Below are 21,234 nucleotides of genomic sequence, written 5' to 3' on the forward strand. Positions count from 1 at the left end.
AACCAACCATTTTAAAGACGTCGTGCTCGCTAGCACTCCATGTTCCCGTGAGCATGATACAAGAAAACGAAAATTTGCCAAAGCATCCTTCGAGGCAGCTCATTTTATTTATTACCGACCTAGTGTTTAAATGAATACATGTTAGTGTACTGGACCTAGGTTAGATACCACCTTGCCCAGCTCATTTAGCATGTAATACTCGTTCACAGCCATCGCCTATTGCATTCGTGATTGAATACGTAACGTGACATGCAAACGGTCATCGGAAGATTTCACATGCAGTGCACTCGCAGCATTTCACATGCAGTGCGCCTGCTGCGAACTTGAAACTGTTTTGTCGAGCCCAGTCTTTTGTCGCTTTCAAAAGTTGTCTGTTGTGCCGGGTTCGATTATGCTGAATGAATTCGTGCGTCCTTACTTCTATCGCTCATCCAGAGGTCCTGGATTGTTATCCTGCCGTGCAGGCAACACTGATTGTGTGGGAAGGGCGTCGAGAACACCAAGCTTGTGTGGTGTTCCACGCAGCCGACGCAAGGTTTAGTTGGCGACTTTTGTCCTTCTGAAGCTGAGCTTTCTGCTTCAGCAGCTTTCTTTCTTAGCGCCTCCATTTCACTTTCCTTGAGCACTCGGGGTTTTTTCAGCTCCTCAAATGTGCGAGACATGAACATCAACTGTTGTTCCATACCCTCAACATTTTCCGTGAGCCGAGGAATTTTCTCGAGTTTCGAATTTATTGAAACTACAACCGCTGCTACATTCACCTCAGAGGAATCGTCCCCATTATCACTAAGTTTTCCAGCACTCCTGCAGTTTTGGCAAGTTTTCTTCGCACTTTCGGGTTTTCCCTTGTCGGACTTTTATAAAATTCCGGAACATTTATCAAAATGAGAGTTTGGTACACTCAGAATACTTTACAACGACACACTCATCTGACAGGAGGAGTTGACAAGAAAAGGAGGTGTCGGGCATTGCTTTAGTCAAAGTAAAAAACAAAAACAAAACACAGTGGTCACACTGTAGCGAAAAGTATGGTATTGAAAAGTGGCATCAGCGGCCGCAGCACCATAAGCAACGTATGTCAACAGAACTGCAGTACAGCAAGTGACCTGTAAGAGATGCGACAAGGTATGAGCGAAGTTGTGCTGCCGCCAGTGGTCCACACCCCGGTCCGACTTTTATCAATGGCGTGTCAAGGAACTACCCCTGCGCAGCTGCTGCTTGGATGCACTTTGCACTGCGCAGTCGACGAGTTCGCGCGACGAGGGGCGTCACATGCCGTGATCCCGGCGGACCGTCGCATCCCAAGACGAGCCCGTCGCACTGTATAGGCTGGTGCCAAGGAATAAGGCAGCCACAGCGTGTCGATAGCGTCAACTGGCAAGCCACCCCCTGGCGAACGCAGCAGATTCACTTCTCTCACATATCCTGATTTCACCAGCGCAGTGTTGTTTTCTCTCGCAGCATGATTCAATTCTTACTTTGTCAGCCAGCTGTGGTTTTCCCAGTCGAGCTCGCTCAGCTTAACCGTCAAGCTCTACTTGTGACGTAAGCAGCAGCAGCAGCAGCGTAACATACGCACCACCAGCTAGCTTGATCTGCACGGGAAGATGAAAGTGACCCGATCACTCTGCGAAAGCACGCATGTGTACACACCTTCCCGAAGCGTGAAACTATTTGTCAGACTTCCTCGTGGGGCGGCTCTTTCAAACTGTGACTCAGTTCTTTTTTCTCGTGTCGTAATTTAGCAGTAGCTGCTATAGTTTTAGTAGCGACGCCATTTTCAAGGCTGGCAGTTTGGGCTCGTTGGTTTGCTATGACACGCGAGGGTTGAAGCATACAAAGCCTGAACGCGGGCAAGCGCTGATGACATTAACTGCTGCGGTCTCCCACGGTTTGATCGCGAGGCACGCCGTCGAGCAATCTCCCCCACCTCTCTAACGTGCGCCTAACACTCTTTGCATTTCGCCCCCGCTGAAATGCGGCCCCCGTCGAGCTGAGCACCTTGCGTACTAAGGCGACTACGGCGGGGGCGGTCAAGCGCACACTTTCAGCTCGAGCTGAATTTGGCGCCCGTCCGTGTCGCTATAACCCTTGCGCACCATTTTTCAAAGCTCAGAATGAGCACAGACGACCCGAGCAAACGCCGTCGTCCTTTTTTTCAAAGCCCAGCGCAAACTCTGCGTCACGCGCGCGATCGCCGCGGCGGCACCGAAAGAAACTGCCGACCGAGAAGCGGAGGAGGGACCGGCGTCGAGCGTGTAGGCTTCCCGCGTGGGCAGACCGGACTCTTCCGATGCAGCGCGGCCGATGTAGCTCGTCTCTCTCGGTCTTCCTCGCGACATGGCACCGCGCGAGCTGCTCCTCCTTCTGCTGGCGCACCTGTGTCTCTCTGCCTCGGCCACCAACTGGCCTCGAGGACGGCACCAACAGCAGCGTATCCGAGGCGACACCCAGTCGCGCCACCGGGATTCCGACGAGAGACCCGGTGGGTGGAGGCGCGATATGCGTCTACTTATGTCCTTACGTGTAAGAGAAGGCGTTCACTAATTGCAGTATTTAATGTTAGCGTTACCTTTCTATATCTAACGATACCGCTGTGCTGCAGCTGTGTATGCGCGTTGCGCGGGTATCGATAGCGGCAATGCCGAAATCCTTTCCGTATACTATGTTATTCCAGTTTTGGAGGTCATTTCATTAGGCAACTTTTCTGTGGTGGCGCACTCGAAGCTGTCACCGGAACGGCTGCAACATCAAGAAGACGTCGTGAAGAGCTAGCAGCAGGAGCAGTGGAACAGCAAACACGGAATAGTCGTCACAGCTTTAAACACTCATTTGATAGAATTCATCGATGATGAGAGTGCGAACCCCGTAGTCAAACGCAACAAGGTCCCCTGGAAGGGCAGCGCCAAATCACCTGAAATCAACGCGAGCTGCTAAGGCTTTGGGTGCGGTATTTGCTCGAAATTTCTCGACTAACCTAACGAACTTGAGCAACTCGGAAGGCCTTGCCGCAATTAATAACGTTCGTAGCTTAACAGTACACTATGTTGGTGAATCGTTACTTGAAAGACGTGGCGCAGAGTTAAAACCGAGAAGAGAGAACGCCAACTCACAGCAAAGTTTATTTTCCTAAAGAACTCGCAGTATAAAGGCTCTTGGAGGCTTTATATTGTGAAACGCTGCGAACGTCTTTCAAGTAACGTTCGTAGTGTTTGACTCGCAAGTGCCTCTGTGGTCAACACCGGAAAACGTGTTCTCCTTGCGTGAAGCGCCACAAGCGAGAGAGCGGTGCGACCGCAGATCTTTGGTCTCTTCCATTTGGGAATACGAATTTTGCGTGCGCGCTCGCAAAACGTGCGTCCGGTACGTGATTCGTACGCTACGGTTAATATTTCTTCGTTGAACGAGTGTACGACGCTAGCAAATGGGTGTCATTCAAAGGATGCCGCCGGGCGTGTTTACTGGACGTGACCTATTTTACGTCCTTTCTCTGTTGCGGCGCTCTTTCGTTGCTTCGGCAGTTTCGTAAGGCCTTCGAAACTCGCGGAAATGTGCGTTATTACGTGCAAACTCACAGACAAGTGCACGCACAGAGAGCGAGGCCGGCGCGGAGCACCCACATCAAGCGCGCTTTGCGCTTTGGCCGCGAAATGAATGCTTATTTAAACTGCATGTATAGGAATATGCTCTATGTAGGTACTTAGAATACCTGTAAGACTCTAGAGATCGCGGATGCATATGTTACGTCACCAAACGCTTGGACATTGCTCTGAACAATTGCATCGACTACGTGCGCGTACACGCACGCACTTTGTGAAATAGTTTCCGCCCATAGTGACGCGCAGTAAATGAACAGCTGCGGGAGTGCAGTATCTGGGAAAGAGCAAGTCCTCGCAGCAGGCGCTGAACCATGCGAGCATTCACAGTATAAACATCGCGGGCTGAGTGCGTTGTGACACATTCGTCATCAACGACGCAAGGTATAATGCAAGCTATACCATATAAATTACTTTTTACGCATTCACAGTGGTGTCCGACGGTTCCTTTCTTTCTTTTCTTTCACCCTCGGGGCATTCAGTACCTTCGCTGTGAAAGTCGCGCAGTGGTGGTGAAATACATGGGCAGTCCGAGCATATCTGCCCCGGTTTGAAACCACACGTACGCAATACGGGAGTGCCAATTTCCCAGTTTATCTGCTCGTGTCCGGCGTAAGCCACTGACGCATGTAATCCAAGCTCTGAATGAGTTTACATCATCTAGCTGTTATGTGCACTGTCTTAAACTGCTATGCATTCAAGAGGGTGGGCGTGCAACACAGGTCGACTGCAGCAATCGTTGGGGTTTTAGGTCCCAAAAAGCACGATGTAATTACGAGGCACACCGGGTTAACCGCGTGGGGTTCTTTAACGTGCACTTAAATCTAAGCACACGGCTTTGCATGCGCAGCTGTCTGCCTTCTTTTCGGCCACTGCGCGCCCTTTCAGTTGATGATAGTGGGCGTGGCCTCGTGCTCTTCTTGCACGTCCTTCATATCGTTCTCCTATTGCCTATCTGTTCGTTATGTACAATAAGGGCCGGTACCGCGAATTACGCTAGACAGATGCACAGCCGTAGCACGCGCATAACCGATGTTATTTTTTGGACGAAAATGTACATAATCTACGAATAACAAGTGAGGCGTACGATATACAGGACAGAGTAACTGAGTAGTAATTAAAGTGCTGCCTACAAAGTTTTGAAAGCGCAACCACACAAGACTTAAATTACATGTGAAACCGCGCTCATCTTTTCAGCTATCCTCGGTTCTTTGGCCAAGTCCAGGCTCAACACTCTTGCCACTACGTGATCAAGCTGCGTCATTCTTTGCTCTTTTAACGCTGCTTCCTGTGTTTTCATCTCCTCATACGCACTTCGCGGCCACTTAGACCTTTCTAATGTGGCATACCTTCTGAGCTGCTGTCGGTCCATTTAGTGGCAGATAATTTGTTTTCTCTACTGCCAACACGCACAATGTCATATCAATAATGCTGTGTCCTTGCCGTGGAATGGCCATAATATAGCGTTGCGATTCCTGTGAAGACTAACTGTTTGCAGCCTCGGTATCGCTGTATTTTTGGTATTCAAATCAATTCTTGAAGCTGATCAAACCAGTATTTAAGCACGTGAAAAACAACACCGAACCTGTTCCATTTGTCAGAGATGACTACGGCTACACCTTAAAAGCGTGATTATTGTTTTACTGTTTTGGGATATTTCTGGTACTGAACGGCGGGGTAGAAGTTTTAGTTAGACACGTAATTTTAATTAGGTAAACATATTTTTTAACAACTGAATAAGTGAGTGTTGTGGATCGCACTAGTTTTCCGACTACAGAACGACAACAGAGAAGGACACTATTCCGAATACAGGGGTGGAAGCGCTGCGCCATTTGCGCCACGCTGCGCCAATCCGCTTCTGCTGCGCCATCCTGCTCCAAAACGCAATATTGCGCCGAAACTGCTCCCAAGCGGTCTTTGGTGCACGGCCTCCGCGATGGGCTCCGGTGCGCTGCCGGAACCGATCACCGAGGCTACGTTTGGTGCCTTCATGTGCCGCTGTCATCCGTGTAATGGCGCGCCTATGCGAGCTTATATCATCATCATATCACATGGCGCGCTCCCGTGACGTTGTCGAAGGCGCAAAAAAGCTAGCGAGCCTGTACAGGAGCTAGCTACAAGAAACATACAAGAAAGCAACGTTTTTAGATTCAAGAAAGTGAGTTGTGCGGCCATATTTCGATGGCGCCGGCGGCAACGGAGTTTTTTGGCGCGCTGCGCGCACGAGGCGGTTGCTGTCATCGTGGCCTGGGATTGCGAACTTGAATAAAAGTAAGTGCGTTGACGCTTCATATTGTCGAAAAGGTTCTATTTACTGCGAATATTTAATATGATGTGAGGCTATGAGGATAGTGCGAGCAGCTGCCGTGGACGTAAACGCGCGACCAGTATTTAGAAATTTTGCATTAAGGAAACTGCTGTATAGCTGAGTGTGTAAGATGGATTTTGTGTCATAAGTCTGCATCAGAAAGAAAAATTTGTTTTATCCGTTCGCGGTCAATGAAGCCACTACCAACCGCGAAACCACTCACAGGGCTTCGGTCAGTGCAAGTCGGTTGGACCATTTCCGAAACTAATTTTCTTTAGTGAGAGCGTGCCTCTCCATGTGGAGAATTTTTTGCATTGCACACAAGCCCTTAGACGTTATAAATGCAGCATGTAAACGTGCTCTTGTAGCGACGAGCTTAGTCTCGCCAGTGCGATCGGTCGCGTTGTTCGATTTTTGCTCGTCAGAAGCTGCGCTCGGCTCGTGGTTGAGTACGCTGTAGCTCGTACCATCCGCTCGCCGCCGTTGCTGTGTGTGGTTTGGTACATGAGGTGGCGAGTGAATAAATATACAAAAAGGAATAAGATAGACAGTTGGAACGCCTATTACTCAGACGAATGTGCGGTAGTACGAGAACAGAACCACACCATACAAATTGTGCGCTTGCGACATCTAATGTCATCGCACCTCATGTACCATATTTGCGTGCATATAACCGACACCAATAATTGACAAATCTTGGAAGCGAACTTGAAGGGAAAAGGTGGAACCGCATGGCGCAGTTTTTGGCGCGATTTACGCGCGTTTGGAGGGACGCGCGCGTTTTTTGACGAATGCCTTCGCGAAATCGCGCTGTTGCGTCCTGAATGGCATGATTTCATGCGTGACTCACGCGTGGTCGGAGAGTCGCGCGCGTCATTTTGACGAACGCCATCTCAAAATCGCGCCGCCGCGTCTTCCCACTCGAAAACGCCTCGCGCGGCGCTCGCTCGTCCGACAAGCGGAGTTTAGGGTGCAGACGCGTGTTTGCTTGGTTTCTACCAGTGCCTCCAGACGGCGCTGACCTCCGCGCATTTCGAAGGAACAATCATTGAAGCGGGCGTAGGCTTTCGACGAAAAAGTAGCAACCCGGCAAACGCGGCTCGAAAACGCCGCTGCTGAAAAACGTTCATTCCCATGAACGTTTTACATTTGTCAGTTTAGTCAAGTGTAGCTATTCAAAACATCGCTTATCTCGTTTTTCTGAGTCATTGCTCTATCACAGCTGTGATCTTTTCATGATAACACGTACGCGTGTGTGTATATATATATATATATATATATATATATATATATATATATATATATATATATATATATATATATATATATATATCATTTGTGTTAGGTGTGGTTGGTTCATCGGTATTGTATGTTTTCTAAAATCGTTGGAATTTCCAGTGTTTACCAGAAATAAAAAAAAATTAAACAACAATGATGTTCGACCCTAGAATTCTGCTCCAAAAGTAACTTGCATTGCTCCAAAACACACATTTTGGTGCTCCAAAGCTGCTCCAAAACAGCATTATGCCTGCTCCCTGAGCTGCTCCAAAACACTCAAGTCCGCTTCCACCCCTGCGAATACGCTATGTAAGCCAATAATAACCAATGTGCGCTATCCATGCCTATTTCGAACGGAGAAATGGATGATGCGTTGAGGATCTCAAGTTCCAGGACATGCGCGAAAAGCATCTTCGAAAAGTGCTGCTGATTCCTGCCAGGAACTTCCACATCAGCAGCATCTCATTATTAAAATAGAAAGAATACAAAAATTGGCAGTTAGATTTGTATACTCTGACTTCTCGAGGCAATCCAGTTCTGCAGGCTTGCTCGCAAGGGCAAATTTAAAACCTCTTTGGCATCGCAGAATTATCTCGCGACTAAAATTTCTTTACCAATTATATCATGGTCAATTCCGCATATCACGATCTCATTACCTGCTAGACCCGCCTAAACACTCATTGCGACTGAACCATTCCAAGTCAATCCAACAACCTTTCAGTCGTGTTAACGCTCACAAACATTCCCTTTTCCCGTCAGCTATCCATCATTGGAATCAACTAGATAACAATATTGTGTGCTGTAACACCATTCAATCTTTTATGAACATAATACAGTGTGTCGAGTTTGAATTGCGATCTGTTGGCATTGCACTTTCTTGTTATTTCGTTATGTATCTTCTTTCGATGTTTAGTTTGTATTCTTGTATCCACTCCTGCATGGGCCATGAAAAGCCTGCAGTATGTTCAAATAAAAAAAAAATTGCTCACGTCATCACAACATTAAAAACTTAAAATAAACGCAGCATGCCACAACATTTCACAGCACTCCATGTAGGCAATCTGTGGTTGTGCTTTTTGTGCCGCGATGCGCAGGAGGGCGTCACGTCAAATGTGGTTAAGGTGTCAAGAGTAGCCAATCTTTTGGCTTTACACGGTTGTACATTTTACTCTGAGTCACTTCTGTAGGACGGTGCAACACCTTTACGATGATTAGACTAGGTAGGAGGATGAATATATGTGAAGAGAAACGCTGTACATATAGTTTCAGTGAGAGGTCTTGCATGCCTTCTCTGCTGAATTTCGCTTCTCTATATCAAGCCCCATTGAAGGTGTGCAGACCTGAATTCGTGCTTCTCCACACGTGACCAGCACTCTGGGCCGGGTTTCTGACGCTCCCTAGCGTTCTGAATATTTAAAAAACATTTCTACCCCATCTCTTAGTAACGCAATGTTAGCGTCTTGTCAATTGCAACGCCGTCATTTCGTTCTGGAGGCCCCAGTCGCCGTGAGACAAGAAATTCTAACGTGTATCTTTTTTGGACCGGCGCCATAAAGCGCACACTCGATCATTGTATTAGCGTCGCTTGTACAGCGGTGCGAGAACAACGCTTGCATCTCCTTTTTAACACGAAAGTGTTTTATGCCGGGCTCCACCAAGACTTTAATGACGTATTTCCGTCACGGAAGTATGTCAGCGAAATGAACGCCATCAGATGGCAAAGAAAAAAAAACTATAAAAAGTTCCGTTGACAGGAGTCGAAGCCATGACCACTCGGTCCGCGACGATGGCTGGCGGCCGTTTAGCCCACTGAGCTGCGGCCAAACACATTAAGAAAGCTACATGAACGCGCCTTTTATCTCTCCCACTTTCCTCTCACAGTGCTCTTGGATTGATGCTATGAGCATCCCCTTTATAACGGGGCGGTGACCGCTCTGACACACCGTGAGGTGGCAGCTTTACCCCCAGCCTCGCTCATAGCATCCATCCAGTCGATGAATAGCTCTCCAACGCCGGCCTCGCTGTCGCACCGCGTTCCCCGCTCGCCGTGTGAGAAGTAACGGCCAGACTAGAGGGAAGACACGACGGGCGTAGCGCTTTGAAGGAGTGCATATCGAGTATCAGTGCTTATTATATGCGTGTTGATGCCATCTTTGCGCGGGATTCACCATATGCGGTGTCCACGTGTATGTTAAGGACTTGGGCTACCACAAGAGTTAAATCATGATCATGGGCGTTAGTCGTCGGTACGGAGATGTGCCACTAGGCGTGAACGTGAACGCGGTGCTATCTCTGCCAAACAACAGTAGACATTGTAAAAGCTCTCATATACTAATGCACTATAAACAATAAACTACTACTGTGACGACACGTTTCAGTTTCGTGTTATACCGATTCCTATAACGGAGGGATCAGCCACCATTTTTCTCGCATATCGGTGCTGTGACAAGACAATCCGGTACTCTTTACACGCCTACTGTTGGGGCTCCATTTAAAACTGCGCTGCGAGCCTCTCCCCCTTCAGTAAACGGCGCCTAACTGCATAAGCTCAGTCGCGCGCTTGTCAGAACCCGCCGGCCAGTTTTTGTCTTTTTTCCAATCTGTTGTAATATCGCTACCCATGGAACACTGAAACGCGTCACCCAGCAGCTGTAGTATATTTGGGTTGCGCAAGATATATAGGCTACGAGAGAGGAGGCTGCGTGTGGGACGGGCAGTTCCATCCATGGTCGTGCATGCCGCGTTGCCGGATCGGTGGGCGCGGTGCGAGAGAGGCGACGCCGCACAGCAGGGTGCGTCCTGGGCGGCACACGATGGCGTGCTTGCTGCGCCACTCTCTGCGTTTACTGCGGCGCGTTGCAGTTTGTCGCACCAGCGAAGAAAAATCGCACCCACTTGAGCTGCTGCTCTGCGTGCAGGTATTACCCTTCACTGGAAGAGCAGTGCCCATCCAGGACAGACGGAGAGATTCGGACTCTTGTAATATTTCTTGTCATATTTCTTAGTCAAGTCTCGTTCGCTCTCATGGAGCCCAGTCGATTGAATTTTCGCCACCGTGCAGACACAGTCGCGGTATGCATTTTACATAACTGAAGGTCGCGCCGTCTAAAATGCATTGCCAAAGAAGAGGTAACCATGGCCTTCTTGCCTCCCTTTTAGGTGAGAAAAAATTAGCAAATCTGCCCGCTATACAAAGGGACTAGTGTTAATGCCTAATACTATTGTAAACTATGTGAATGCTTATATAATAATTATAACAGCAATAAGGCATAAGCTGCATGTTCTTGTCCTTGCAGGCTGCTTTTGATATTTGCAGATCAAGGGAACAATCATATCAGGCAAAACAAAGAAAAGGGAGTTATGCAAACTACGTGTGGCTGCCATTAAACAGGCACAGAAAGCACGCCAGAGGAAGGAAGCGGCTTTTTTTTTTCTTTTTTTTTTCAGGGCGAGCGTGACGGCATGGAAACGAGACCGGAAATTTCTTGTAGCCGCAGCCTTATCACTTCCGTGTCGCCGTGCGTAACAGTCTGTCTTGCTCCGTGCACGGGCGATTGGATACGCGCACGCAGCTAGCTGGTGTTTGCGGCTGAGCTGAATGCCTTTGTGTCAGAGCTTTTTCATATACTGAGGCCTTCTTACAGCAGACATTATCGCAAAGCAACACGACGAAGGTGTACTCATCGTCGTACCTTGCCGTTGTAATCTCTCATCAAGTACACGGGTTGTCAAGGAAACGCGTACTTGTACGAAAAAAAAACAACAACAAGGCAAGCACAACTGGCGTTGCGTTTGTCTCTTTTCGCACGTGCGTGTATGCGAGTTTGTCGTTGTTGCAACAACGCTAGCCAAAGCCCACCAACACTGGGCTGAGCGAAATGCAGCTGCAAACAGCGGACCCACTCGGAGTCGCTATCACAACGCTGCCGAGCATTACTACGCGAATAAATTCCCAACTGCGGTGCCGTATTTTTGATAGAATCATTCGGTGTGTTCGGCCACAACCGTCGGATGATCGGATACTTGCATTGTGTGTTTTGAGCAAGAGTGCGAGCGTGATTTGTTGTGCAGCGTGCAACTGCAACGGCCGGTCGCGCAAGTGCTACTTCGACCAGGAGCTCTTCGAGCGCACGGGCCACGGCGGCCACTGCGTCAACTGCTCGGACAACACGGACGGCCCCAACTGCGAGCGCTGCCGGGAGAACTACTATCAGAACAGCGACGGCCGCTGCATACCGTGCGAATGCGACCCCATCGGTGAGTGTGTTGCAATATTGGAATGTATGTCGTCATCGTAGATGAAAATTTCGGCAGATCCCACGTACCGTGGGAATGGATGTTATGCGAAGCATGCGCGGGATTGTGACTGTGGCTCAATTTTCCCATTGAGCGAAACGTTACGGAATGACGCTAGGGAAACGTCGAAGTGGTATACGCACACTCCTTTGTTGAAGAGTCGCATAGGTATTATATAACCAGTTGTTTATAGTTGCGTAACGATGCCAACAGCAACATGGGTGTTACCAAAACCAGACGCGGTAAGCTGATATGTAGTGCTTATATTCGTCAATGCTGGATAGCGCCAATCCGAACAGGACAAAGAAGGAACACAGATTCACAGGGCAGGCGTTACTCGCAACTAAGCTTCATTTAGGAAAGTTTCGGTTGATATACGGTACGCAGCCGCGTGGTACGCGCAGGCGCACTGCACGTACGTTAGAGTCACAGTTGCAGTTGCTACAGTTGCGTTACAGTTGTTAAGCTTATACTTGTCCGTCATGAGGGAGAACGCACGCACGTTTCATGAACCTGTGTATATGTGTAGGGGGAGGGGGGTTCGTGACAGTTCTTGAACAAGGTCATCATCACCGTGATCAGTGAGCACCAGCAGCTCGACCGGACTTGTTACCGGATCCGTTCGTAATAGCGCCTATGAGGAGTCTAAGTGTAGTGAAGCGCGAGGTATAGTGCAGCTGGTGGAAATCCTGGATGCCTCTTACGATGAAATGATCTGTGATGCCTCCTGTCCTGGACGTGGCAGAGAGGCATTTTGATGCCCTGCCCACATCCAAGCAGTCTTTCACGCAGTATAAGGACCAGGCGTTGTTGGATCTTGATAAGTCAATGTTGAAGTCCCCGGTAATGATCAGAGGCCTGGTTCTCTCGGCAGATTTATTGCAGGGAAGCATTCACCCCAGTTTTTTTGTAATTGACGTAGTCCACGTTGCGGACCACGTGAACGAGTGGATGGTAGTTGAGCGTCTTCCAGGGGTGTTCTGTCTTCAGCTCCCTCACTTTCTTTGCGTCGGCCGCATTGGTGTAGCGGTTACGGTGCTCGGCTGCTGACCCGAAGGTCACAGGTTTCATACCGGCCGCGGCGGTCGGATTTCGATGGAGGCAAAATGTTAGATGCCCGTGTACTGTGCGATGTCGGTTCACGTTAAACAATACCGGATGGTCAAAATTTCCGGAGCCCTTCGCTATGGCGTCTCTCATAATCATGTCGTGGTTTTGGGACATAAAACCCCGACAATTATTATTATAATCACTTGCTTTGCGCGTCAATGTGTGTCTTCGCCGTTACTTTGTTTGTTGAGACTCTGTATCACCTGTGGCACATACCCGCATAACGTGAACTCTGATATGTGGGCCACACGTGACTGAGAGAAAGGGTCTGATGGCGTACGCGACATGTATTTTGCGTTATTATGTATTATGTTATTATGTATTTTGCGACCAGTGAATCGTGTTCGCCATACACTGATCACCTGCTATGCCAATTTTGGCACATTGCAGGTTATGGAGTCGACAAGGAAAGCGCCCAGACGTAGGCGGCTAGATAGATAGATAGATACGTAGATAAAAACGTCCAAACTGCGTGAGGTTCGCTAAGAAATGCTTCGCATTTAATACGCAAATGAATGAGAATCACCTCGTTTAGGGCTGCTTACACGGAGCTTGCGTTACGAACACTTTACATTTTCTCGGGCTTTTTTTAATTTTTTTACCTCATTTTATGCATGCTGACTCCTGCCCTGTTCACGTCAGTATATATGAGCCAGTTTTGTAACCCGTTCTTCGCAATTTCAGTTGTCACTCGATCGTGTTAGTATTATATAGTTTCGTGTTAGTATATTGTCACTGGAAAAAGTCGAAGGACAATAAATTACACCAAAGTACGTGCGCAGAAAATTACATTGCCTCCATCTTTGCTTGGTTTCGTTGCGCTATACATACGTGACAATCAGTAGAGCTGCCTGATTTTCCCTGTTCTTCTCGCGTCCAGACGTGCTTTACGCCATCGTTTCGAAAGTAACCTGCTCGGAGCGATTCTCGCATTATTTTTAATGCTGCGAGTATCCAAAAGCGCAAGTGGAGCAATAGCAATGCTGTTTCCTTACTGGATCCTTCGTAAGTGAGACTCTCGTTGCTTGGCCGCAGGCTCCCGGATGCTCCAGTGCAACAGCAAGGGCCAGTGTCCTTGCAAGCCGGGCGTCGAAGGACAGCGTTGCGACCGCTGCGCTCCAAACTTCTACGATTTCTCAGAGCAAGGATGCAGGTAAGGTATAGCTTGCAATTGCTGGCCAATAACAAGGATCTCATCTGCTGCTGGCACTATTCCTTCCTAGCAAAATGAAAGACAGGAAAAAAAATAATTAAAATGATAGTTATATGCGGGCTTGTGGGTACGTAGCTCTTTCTTTTTTCTTTTGCAGAGACCCGTGATATAAGTCGGGGGCGGACTCCTTCCAGACCTCAGTAAATCTATCTATTTAACAGTGCATAAACGGAACACACAAGTGTGGTAGTATTTTTTTTTTTTTGTAGCTGTCCCGTTTAAGCGCTGTTTAAAAAATCCAAGTGAAAGAAAATTATACTTCCCGCAATAATTGCTGAAACTTTGCGAAAACCCGAAGAGAGAGGGTGTTCTACAAATTCCGCATTTTCGTCAACCTTCCGAGTGAAAGCTAGCAAAATTGTGCCACACCTTCGCGCGACGAAGAGAGCAGACGGTTTTATGATCTTTTTTCCGATAGCGTAGACAACGCGCTGCACCATTTGCCTTGTCTCAGCAGCATTTTCACGTCCTTGTTGTTGAGACTGCGCTGCAACATATTATAGAGGTGGCCAACATACAATTGTGCATGATCACTGTCGCTGAGCAGAAAAAAACATAGTGTGCCCTGGTGACAGCAGTCATAGAAGTGAAATGGAGGGGAGAAAACGAAAGAAGGCAATCAAGTTCTTGTGTTACTAATTGCGATGTTAACCGCCATCCGCAATTCCATCCGTAACTCTTGTCGCGCGCAGGTTATGCGGTTGCAGCCAAGCAGGCAGCGTGGACAGCCCTCCGTCGTGCAACCCGGACACGGGCGTGTGCCGCTGCAAGGCCAACGTGGAGGGGCGCCAGTGCGACCGCTGCAAACCCGGCTTCTTTAACCTTCAGCGCGACAACGAGTTCGGGTGCACCCCTTGCTTCTGCTTCGGGCACTCGGCTCTGTGCCAGAGCGCGCCCGGTTACTCGCGCTACAGCCTGCTCAGCACTTTCGCCAGAGGTGCGTCCATTCGCGACGTGCATTTTATCGGGCAGAGTCCGTGTGGCAAGCCAACGTGACCTGCGTGGATGTGTAGCTCGTTGCTATGAACACTGTTGCGGTGCCACGTTAAAAGCATCACACCGTTAAATTATGTCGATCGGTTCTGTCGCTCTTTGGAGCTCTTCCGCTTGCGGCATTCTTGCACACATAACGTGTCGTGTATCTTCGATTACCTGCGGTGCTGTAAAGCCTTGTGCAGAGGCCTCCTCTATAAGTTTCAGTGCCTGGTGGACGGGGAGGAGGGCGCGAGTACAACCGTTCACCGCCAGGCACCGCCACCCAAACAGGGTTTCGCCGTCTTTCGCTCGCTGCCCGCGCATTACTTGCGCAGGTGCGGCTGCTAGTTTCGTTTCGCGATTTTCTCGACGTCAGGGTATCTTGAGATGCTGACAATGATCGGTAGAAGCAAGGCCTACTCGACCGCTAAGCTCGCTCGCAACAAACACAAGACTTGGCGAACTTGCTGACTTGGCGCTCGGCCGCGGAGCAAGCTTATACAAAACCCGATTCAAAATCAGTCTACGCTCCACCATTAACCAAATCCAACTGGACCAATTTGTTGTCCCAATTCAAAATATCTCTTCAAATGTTAACCCAACGTGAAGAAAAAAAAGGCGTGCCGTTTCTCTGTCCAGGGTCCTACCTGCTGCCTAGGATTAAATCACCAGGTGACAAGGAAAAAAAAAATTTTATTGGAAGAAAGCAACCTTTTTCGCAGCCTTACATATACTGGCCCGCTATTAGAACATTTGCGTACAAAAAAATAAAATATAAAATTGCACACACAATGATTTTCACACCCTTACATTCATTGGCCTAATAGTAAAACGTTTGGTGACAAAGAAAAGTGAACTGCACTAGGCAACAATATTTCACAGCCATACACACATTGGCCTAAGATTGAGACATTTGCTGACAAGAAAAAAGATCATGAAGTGCACAACACTATTTTTCAGAGCCATGCATACAATGGCCTAAGGTTAAAACATTTGCTGACAAGAAAAAAAAGATCATAAATTGCACAAAAAAATATTTCTCACAGCGTTACATAAAATGGCTTGCAATGAAAATATTTGTTGACAAATAAAATATCGCATATAATAAACAACGACACAACCTTTCTCAACTCCTTACATACTTCCTTGAAAGTGGCTTCCTCGCGAAATATTTGCAAGCATCCTGCTTGTCAGTCACATTAAAGGGACACTAAAGAGCAAAACGATTTTTCTCATATTAGTAAAGTACTCTTTCACGATACCAAAAACACCACGCTTGCTGCGAGAATACGCTTAGTAAGCGAGAAAATGTAGGTGGCGACGCCACCTTGAAGTTTCCGCACCATTCGCCGTGACGTCACATGTTTTGACGGCACCTACTAGGGACTGCGTACTGTAGTTCCTAATCGGTAAAAATTAAGTACATTGTCCTCTGAGGGGCCATAGACTTAACATACCAAGTTTGACGTATTTTTGTTGATCCAATGGAGCCAAAATACGATAAATACACTCTGAAATCCGTGACGTCACGCGGGAGATTTCGGCGCGAAATTTAAAAATGAAACTTTGAATTAGATTTTCTCCTCTATTAATAAACCTATGATGGCAAAATTAACGACATTAGAGTTCTCGGAGCACAATTTATCGATCTAAACCGATTCATTGTTTCTCCTTAGTGTCCCTTTAAACGCATACATAGAGAGGAGTGGCCTGAGGAAGTAAGTACATAAGAGGTTCACGAGTCTGTGGTCATAGCTGCCATCACTCTGGCATTTAAGGAGCCTTGATGCACAGAGGGCTGGAACTGTGTACTTTGTCAAGGTACTGAGTAGCTTTGCCAAAGTTTGGTTGTCTTTGAGCGCACCGTCTGCAAAAGATCGCAAAGTATCAATGACAAAAAGGAGCTGGCCAGATGTATACAGTTCAGGCACTTTCTTTTTTTCGTCTGACTTGCACAGCGGCACGCAGCAGTACGACATCGCAATTCATGCAAGCTGCGTGGTCACGACAAAGGATAAAAAAAATCTTCTATCGTATTCAACTCGATAAACCCAACCGCACGTGTCAAGGCAGAGCAAAGCAAACAGGCGCTCTAGGCCGCGCCCGCACCAGCACTACCGGCTCAGCGCCCGACCCTGTTTGCACAGTGCCACCACGCAGTCGCGGCGAGCGGGGGAAACGCAAGCGCCGACGGCCGCGGGAGGGTGTTCTACCAGGCACTGAAAGTTATAGAGGAGGCACTGATTGAGGATAAGCGGTATTTTCTTGGCCGTCCATATACCTCTCAGCCTCTTTCGATATGGCACCTAGCTTTACGGAACCTTCGCTGCGTAGCGAGAACGCGCGGAGCGTTTCCCGCTACAAGTGCCACATCGTAATCAGCAGAGAGCCTTCCGACGGCTCTTTGCTTCAGCTCAAAACATCGTGCATACGGTGCGACAAGTGAGCTCTACTAGAACTGCTTCGTGGAGCATTGACAGCCTATTGTTTTTACGCCGCCTGCGACTTGTGACTGATGCACCACCCTTCCTTGGCGCTTCAGATAAGGAGCACTGGAAGGCGGCGGACGCCCATGGTCGCAGCGTGAACACCCGCCACGAGTACGCCGCCCACCATTTGGCTGTGGTGGCGCCCGGAAACGAAGCCGTCTACTTCCTCGCACCAGGTAAGACTGAGAAAATATGCAAGGTTGGACCTACGTATATATCACGATTGGTGAGATCAAATCGGAGAACATCGAGCTGGGAAGCAGGATGGATGGATGGATGCTATGAGCGTCCCCTTTATAACGGGGCGGTGACATGTCTGCCACCATGCTCGAAGAAAAAAGAAAAACTTCCTTGTTTCATGCTGGCCTGATACCTTGTCTACATTGATTAAATCTATCTTATTATACCAAAAATATTTATAAATTCACGGTCTATCTCTCTGCCTCTTAAGGCAGAATGACCTTATTCCCCCCCCCCCCCCCCATTATTTATTTTTGTACTTTATCTCTACTCTTCTGCCACCAATACTCTAACCGTCTCTTACTTATTTCTATCGCGGACGTGTTTAGCTTTCCATTGTTGTCCCTAAAACCCAAGGCTTCCTGTAGACTCGTGCCCACAAGTATACCTGGGTGAATATCGCCACATTCAATCAGTACATGTTCCATCATTTCCTTAGTTCCCCCGCAGCATGTACAGTGTTCGTCTTCGTTACTGAATCTCGCTTTATAACTTCGCGTTCTAAGGCAGCCCGACCTTGCTTCAAACAGTAAAGCGCTTCCCCTTGAATTATCATAAAACCTTTCCCTCCTTATTTCGTTTTTTCCCTTTCGGTAGTTACTCAGAGCCGGCTTCTTTTCCATCGCTGTCATCCAATAAGTCCTCTCCGCCTCCCTGACCTTCCGCTTAATGCTCCCTGTTGCCATATCGCCCGCACTGCTAGCCGTATATTTACTGGTGAGCCTCCTAGGGGTACACCGCAGGGATTCCATCTAGCGATGATAGGCAGAACCACAGAGGCAGAGTTTATATGCTGATGACACCACGCTGTGGGCAACTGGAGGGAATGACGGGAAAGAAACAGCCATTCTCAAAGTTACGCCCGGCACACAGGGCTGGAAGGTTCACCTCAGAAATAGGAGCTCCTTCTCTACCGGCCAAGATACAGGGGCGCTGGGAGGCCCAACTGCGAACCGAATATAAAGCTCATATGGCAACCCAAAGCCCGTGGTAGACTGCATTCGAGTCACTACGCGTACAGTCGAACGGCTACAATGGAGAAACCTTAAGAATACTTGAGAACGGTGTCCAGCAAACAGTGAGGCTCATACAGAGAATAGCGTACCGCCGCTATGGCGTGAAGGAAATCAACCTAAGTCGTCTCGTGCAAGCTTTGGTTGTTAGCCGAATAACATACGTAGCTCCCTACCTAAATAGATGCCATCATTAGACGAGCATGTCAGCAAGCCTTAGGAGGGCCCATAAGAACAGCTAATGACAAGCTCTTTGCACTAGGCGTCCAAAACACACTTGAAGAGCTCATAGAGGCGCAAAGCGCTACGGGAAGGCAAATCCTCAGTAACCTCGGCATAAACTGCAGCACGGCGTTAAGATAAACACACCGCATGAAACAAGGCAACATCTTTACGTACCACCACTACCATAGGTCGGCAAAGTCACTCATGAGTCGACTCACTCAGACTCATATCGAGCCGTGAGTGTGAGTGAGTCCGGGTGAGTAAAGTTTTTGTGAGTGTGAGTCCGAGTGAGTTCGGTTGGGAAAAATTATGGCGAGTCCGGTTGAGGAAAATATTGGTGAGTCTGAATCCGAGTGAGCCCTTAGGACAAAGTATATTGCATGAGCGAGTCTGAGCGAGCTCCACATTTTTTGACGACCTATGACCACTACCGAAGAAAATGCACCCAAAGATAGGAAATAAAAGCGCTCGAAAGCAATAAAAAATCCGACGGGCAGAAGACGCCACCAGGTCCCAAGGGATGACGCCCAGGCGTGGGACCAAGCGGCCGCTGGATTCGTTTATTCCATCCTGCTCGACTGTAGTCTAGCTCAGACAAAGGTACCGAGGGACGTTATTTCCCAGTGTCACAAAGAATATTCACTTTTTGCAAGGGTTGTGCATAATTTAAATCGTTATTTATGTTTCTACCATTTTCTTCGGCAACTCAACTTATCGGTCTACACGTACCGATACATGGGCCCTTACGAAGAGTGTGTGTACCTTTTGACGCACCGCAGACCGGTACCTGGGCGACCAGCGTGCCTCGTACAACCAGAACCTCACGTTCACCCTGCGTATCGGCGAGGAAGGACCGCAGTCCTCGGTCGAGGACATCGTGCTGGAAGGGACCCACGGCAGCGTGTCGCAGCACGTCTTCGGCCAGGGCAACGGGCTGCCCTCCATACGGAACCAGGAGTACCGCTTCCGGCTGCACGAGGACCCGCGCTACGGGTGGAACCCGACGCTCAGCTCGCGCGAGTTCATCAGCATCCTCTCCAACCTCACCGCCATCCGGATAAGGGCCACATATGTGCCACGAGGCGAGTATATCCGGGACAAGCACCCTCTGCGGCGGTGCCCCTCTCCGGCGAATCAAAGCTCGCGCATAGGTTCTCTCTGATGCGGTGGAGAAAGATGATTTTTTCTCGTACTAGTAAATAACTCTTTCGCAATACCAAAATCACCAGGCTTGCCGCGAGGTGACGCTTGGTAAGTGACAAAAAAAAATATATGTGGGTGGCGGCGCCACCTGGAAATTCCCCTCGCCGTGACGTCGTAGATTTTGACGGCGCCTACGAGAGGATGCGTAGTTCCTAGTCGGTAAAAATTAAGTAGACTGTCTTCTGAAAGGGCCAGAGACTTATACCAAGTTTCAGAAATTTTCGTTTAGCCAATGTAGCCAAAACACGACACTTGGAAATCTGTGACGTCACGCGCGGAGATTTCGGCGCAAGAATGAAACTTGGACCTCGTTTTTCTCCTCTATTGACAAACTTATGATGGTGAAATTAACGTCACTAGAGTTTATAGGATACAGTTTGACCTATTCACTGTTTCACTTTAGCGTTACGTTGAAGAAAAATTGCGTGTCTGCAGGGTGAACGTTAGGACAAGGTCTGGTTAACAGAAGTAGAGGCTTTTTGCCCGAGAGAAAATACAAGAAGTGATAGTATGCATTTAATAGTTCAAGTACGGTGAACGTCTTATACCCTTGTCACACGGGTAGTCTAACCACAGTTAAGTACGACGGCCGTTAAGTCTAACGGCTGTTGTACCTTGTCACACGACAACCCTAACCGCAGTTAATCCGCTAACGGCCGTTTTCGTAAACGGAGGTAGGCAACCCCTGTTAGCGCCGTAAACTGACAACATGGCTGCCTCCATGTCGGACGCGAGCAGCTCGGCTCCCAGCGAAATATGAAGCCAAAAGCGTGTCAACTGGACCGTTGCGACGATGGAGGCGTTGATACGCATCTGGGAAGATAAATTACCGGCTTTGAGGTACCAGTTTGTCCGTGCTGCAAAAATATCGTGTGGATTTCACGAGATTGATACACAGCAGCGTTCGTTCATTGAACAGGGTTTCACGCTATTTGATAGACGCGCATCAAAACACGCTGCTGACGCGTCCATAATCGAGCGTGAAGCCCTGTACAATAGCGGTGTTGCACGAACGCAGCCATGTATGAACTAAAGAACGCTTGGAAGTGCTGCAAACGTGTGACAGCGCCTCTGTCTGGTTTACGGTAACTATGGTTACGTCCGTTAACTGCAGTTGGGGATAACAGCGGTTAAGCTTACCCGTGTGACAAGGGTATTAGAGGCGAGACAGCGACGGGACAGCAGTCAGTTCCCCGAAACGGAGCCAGCACGAGCACCAACCACAACAACCGTCTTCTTCATCGTTCTCTACGGTAACCGTATTTATCACTACAGAAGTAAAAATGAC

At 48.5% G+C, this 21,234-nt stretch overlaps 1 protein-coding gene across 3 annotated transcripts in view; it reads left to right on the plus strand.

Annotated features, from left to right (window-relative positions):
• The window catches only part of LOC119389207 (laminin subunit gamma-1), a 234,219-nt gene that overhangs the window by 97,862 nt on the left and 115,123 nt on the right, over positions 1-21,234 (plus strand). For 2 of the 3 annotated variants that reach the window (XM_037656412.1, XM_037656427.1), the window contains exons 4-8: positions 11,254-11,439; positions 13,624-13,741; positions 14,494-14,738; positions 17,319-17,441; positions 19,523-19,825. In XM_037656412.1, coding sequence (XP_037512340.1) covers positions 11,254-11,439; positions 13,624-13,741; positions 14,494-14,738; positions 17,319-17,441; positions 19,523-19,825 — 975 coding nt within the window. Of the gene's footprint in view, positions 1-2,309; positions 2,486-11,253; positions 11,440-13,623; positions 13,742-14,493; positions 14,739-17,318; positions 17,442-19,522; positions 19,826-21,234 lie in introns of those variants that run through there. The other variant, XM_037656434.1, reaches the window with a different exon arrangement.

This window comes from Rhipicephalus sanguineus, chromosome 1, assembly GCF_013339695.2.
Source record: "Rhipicephalus sanguineus isolate Rsan-2018 chromosome 1, BIME_Rsan_1.4, whole genome shotgun sequence".
In the NCBI taxonomy this organism is placed as follows: domain Eukaryota; kingdom Metazoa; phylum Arthropoda; class Arachnida; order Ixodida; family Ixodidae; genus Rhipicephalus; species Rhipicephalus sanguineus.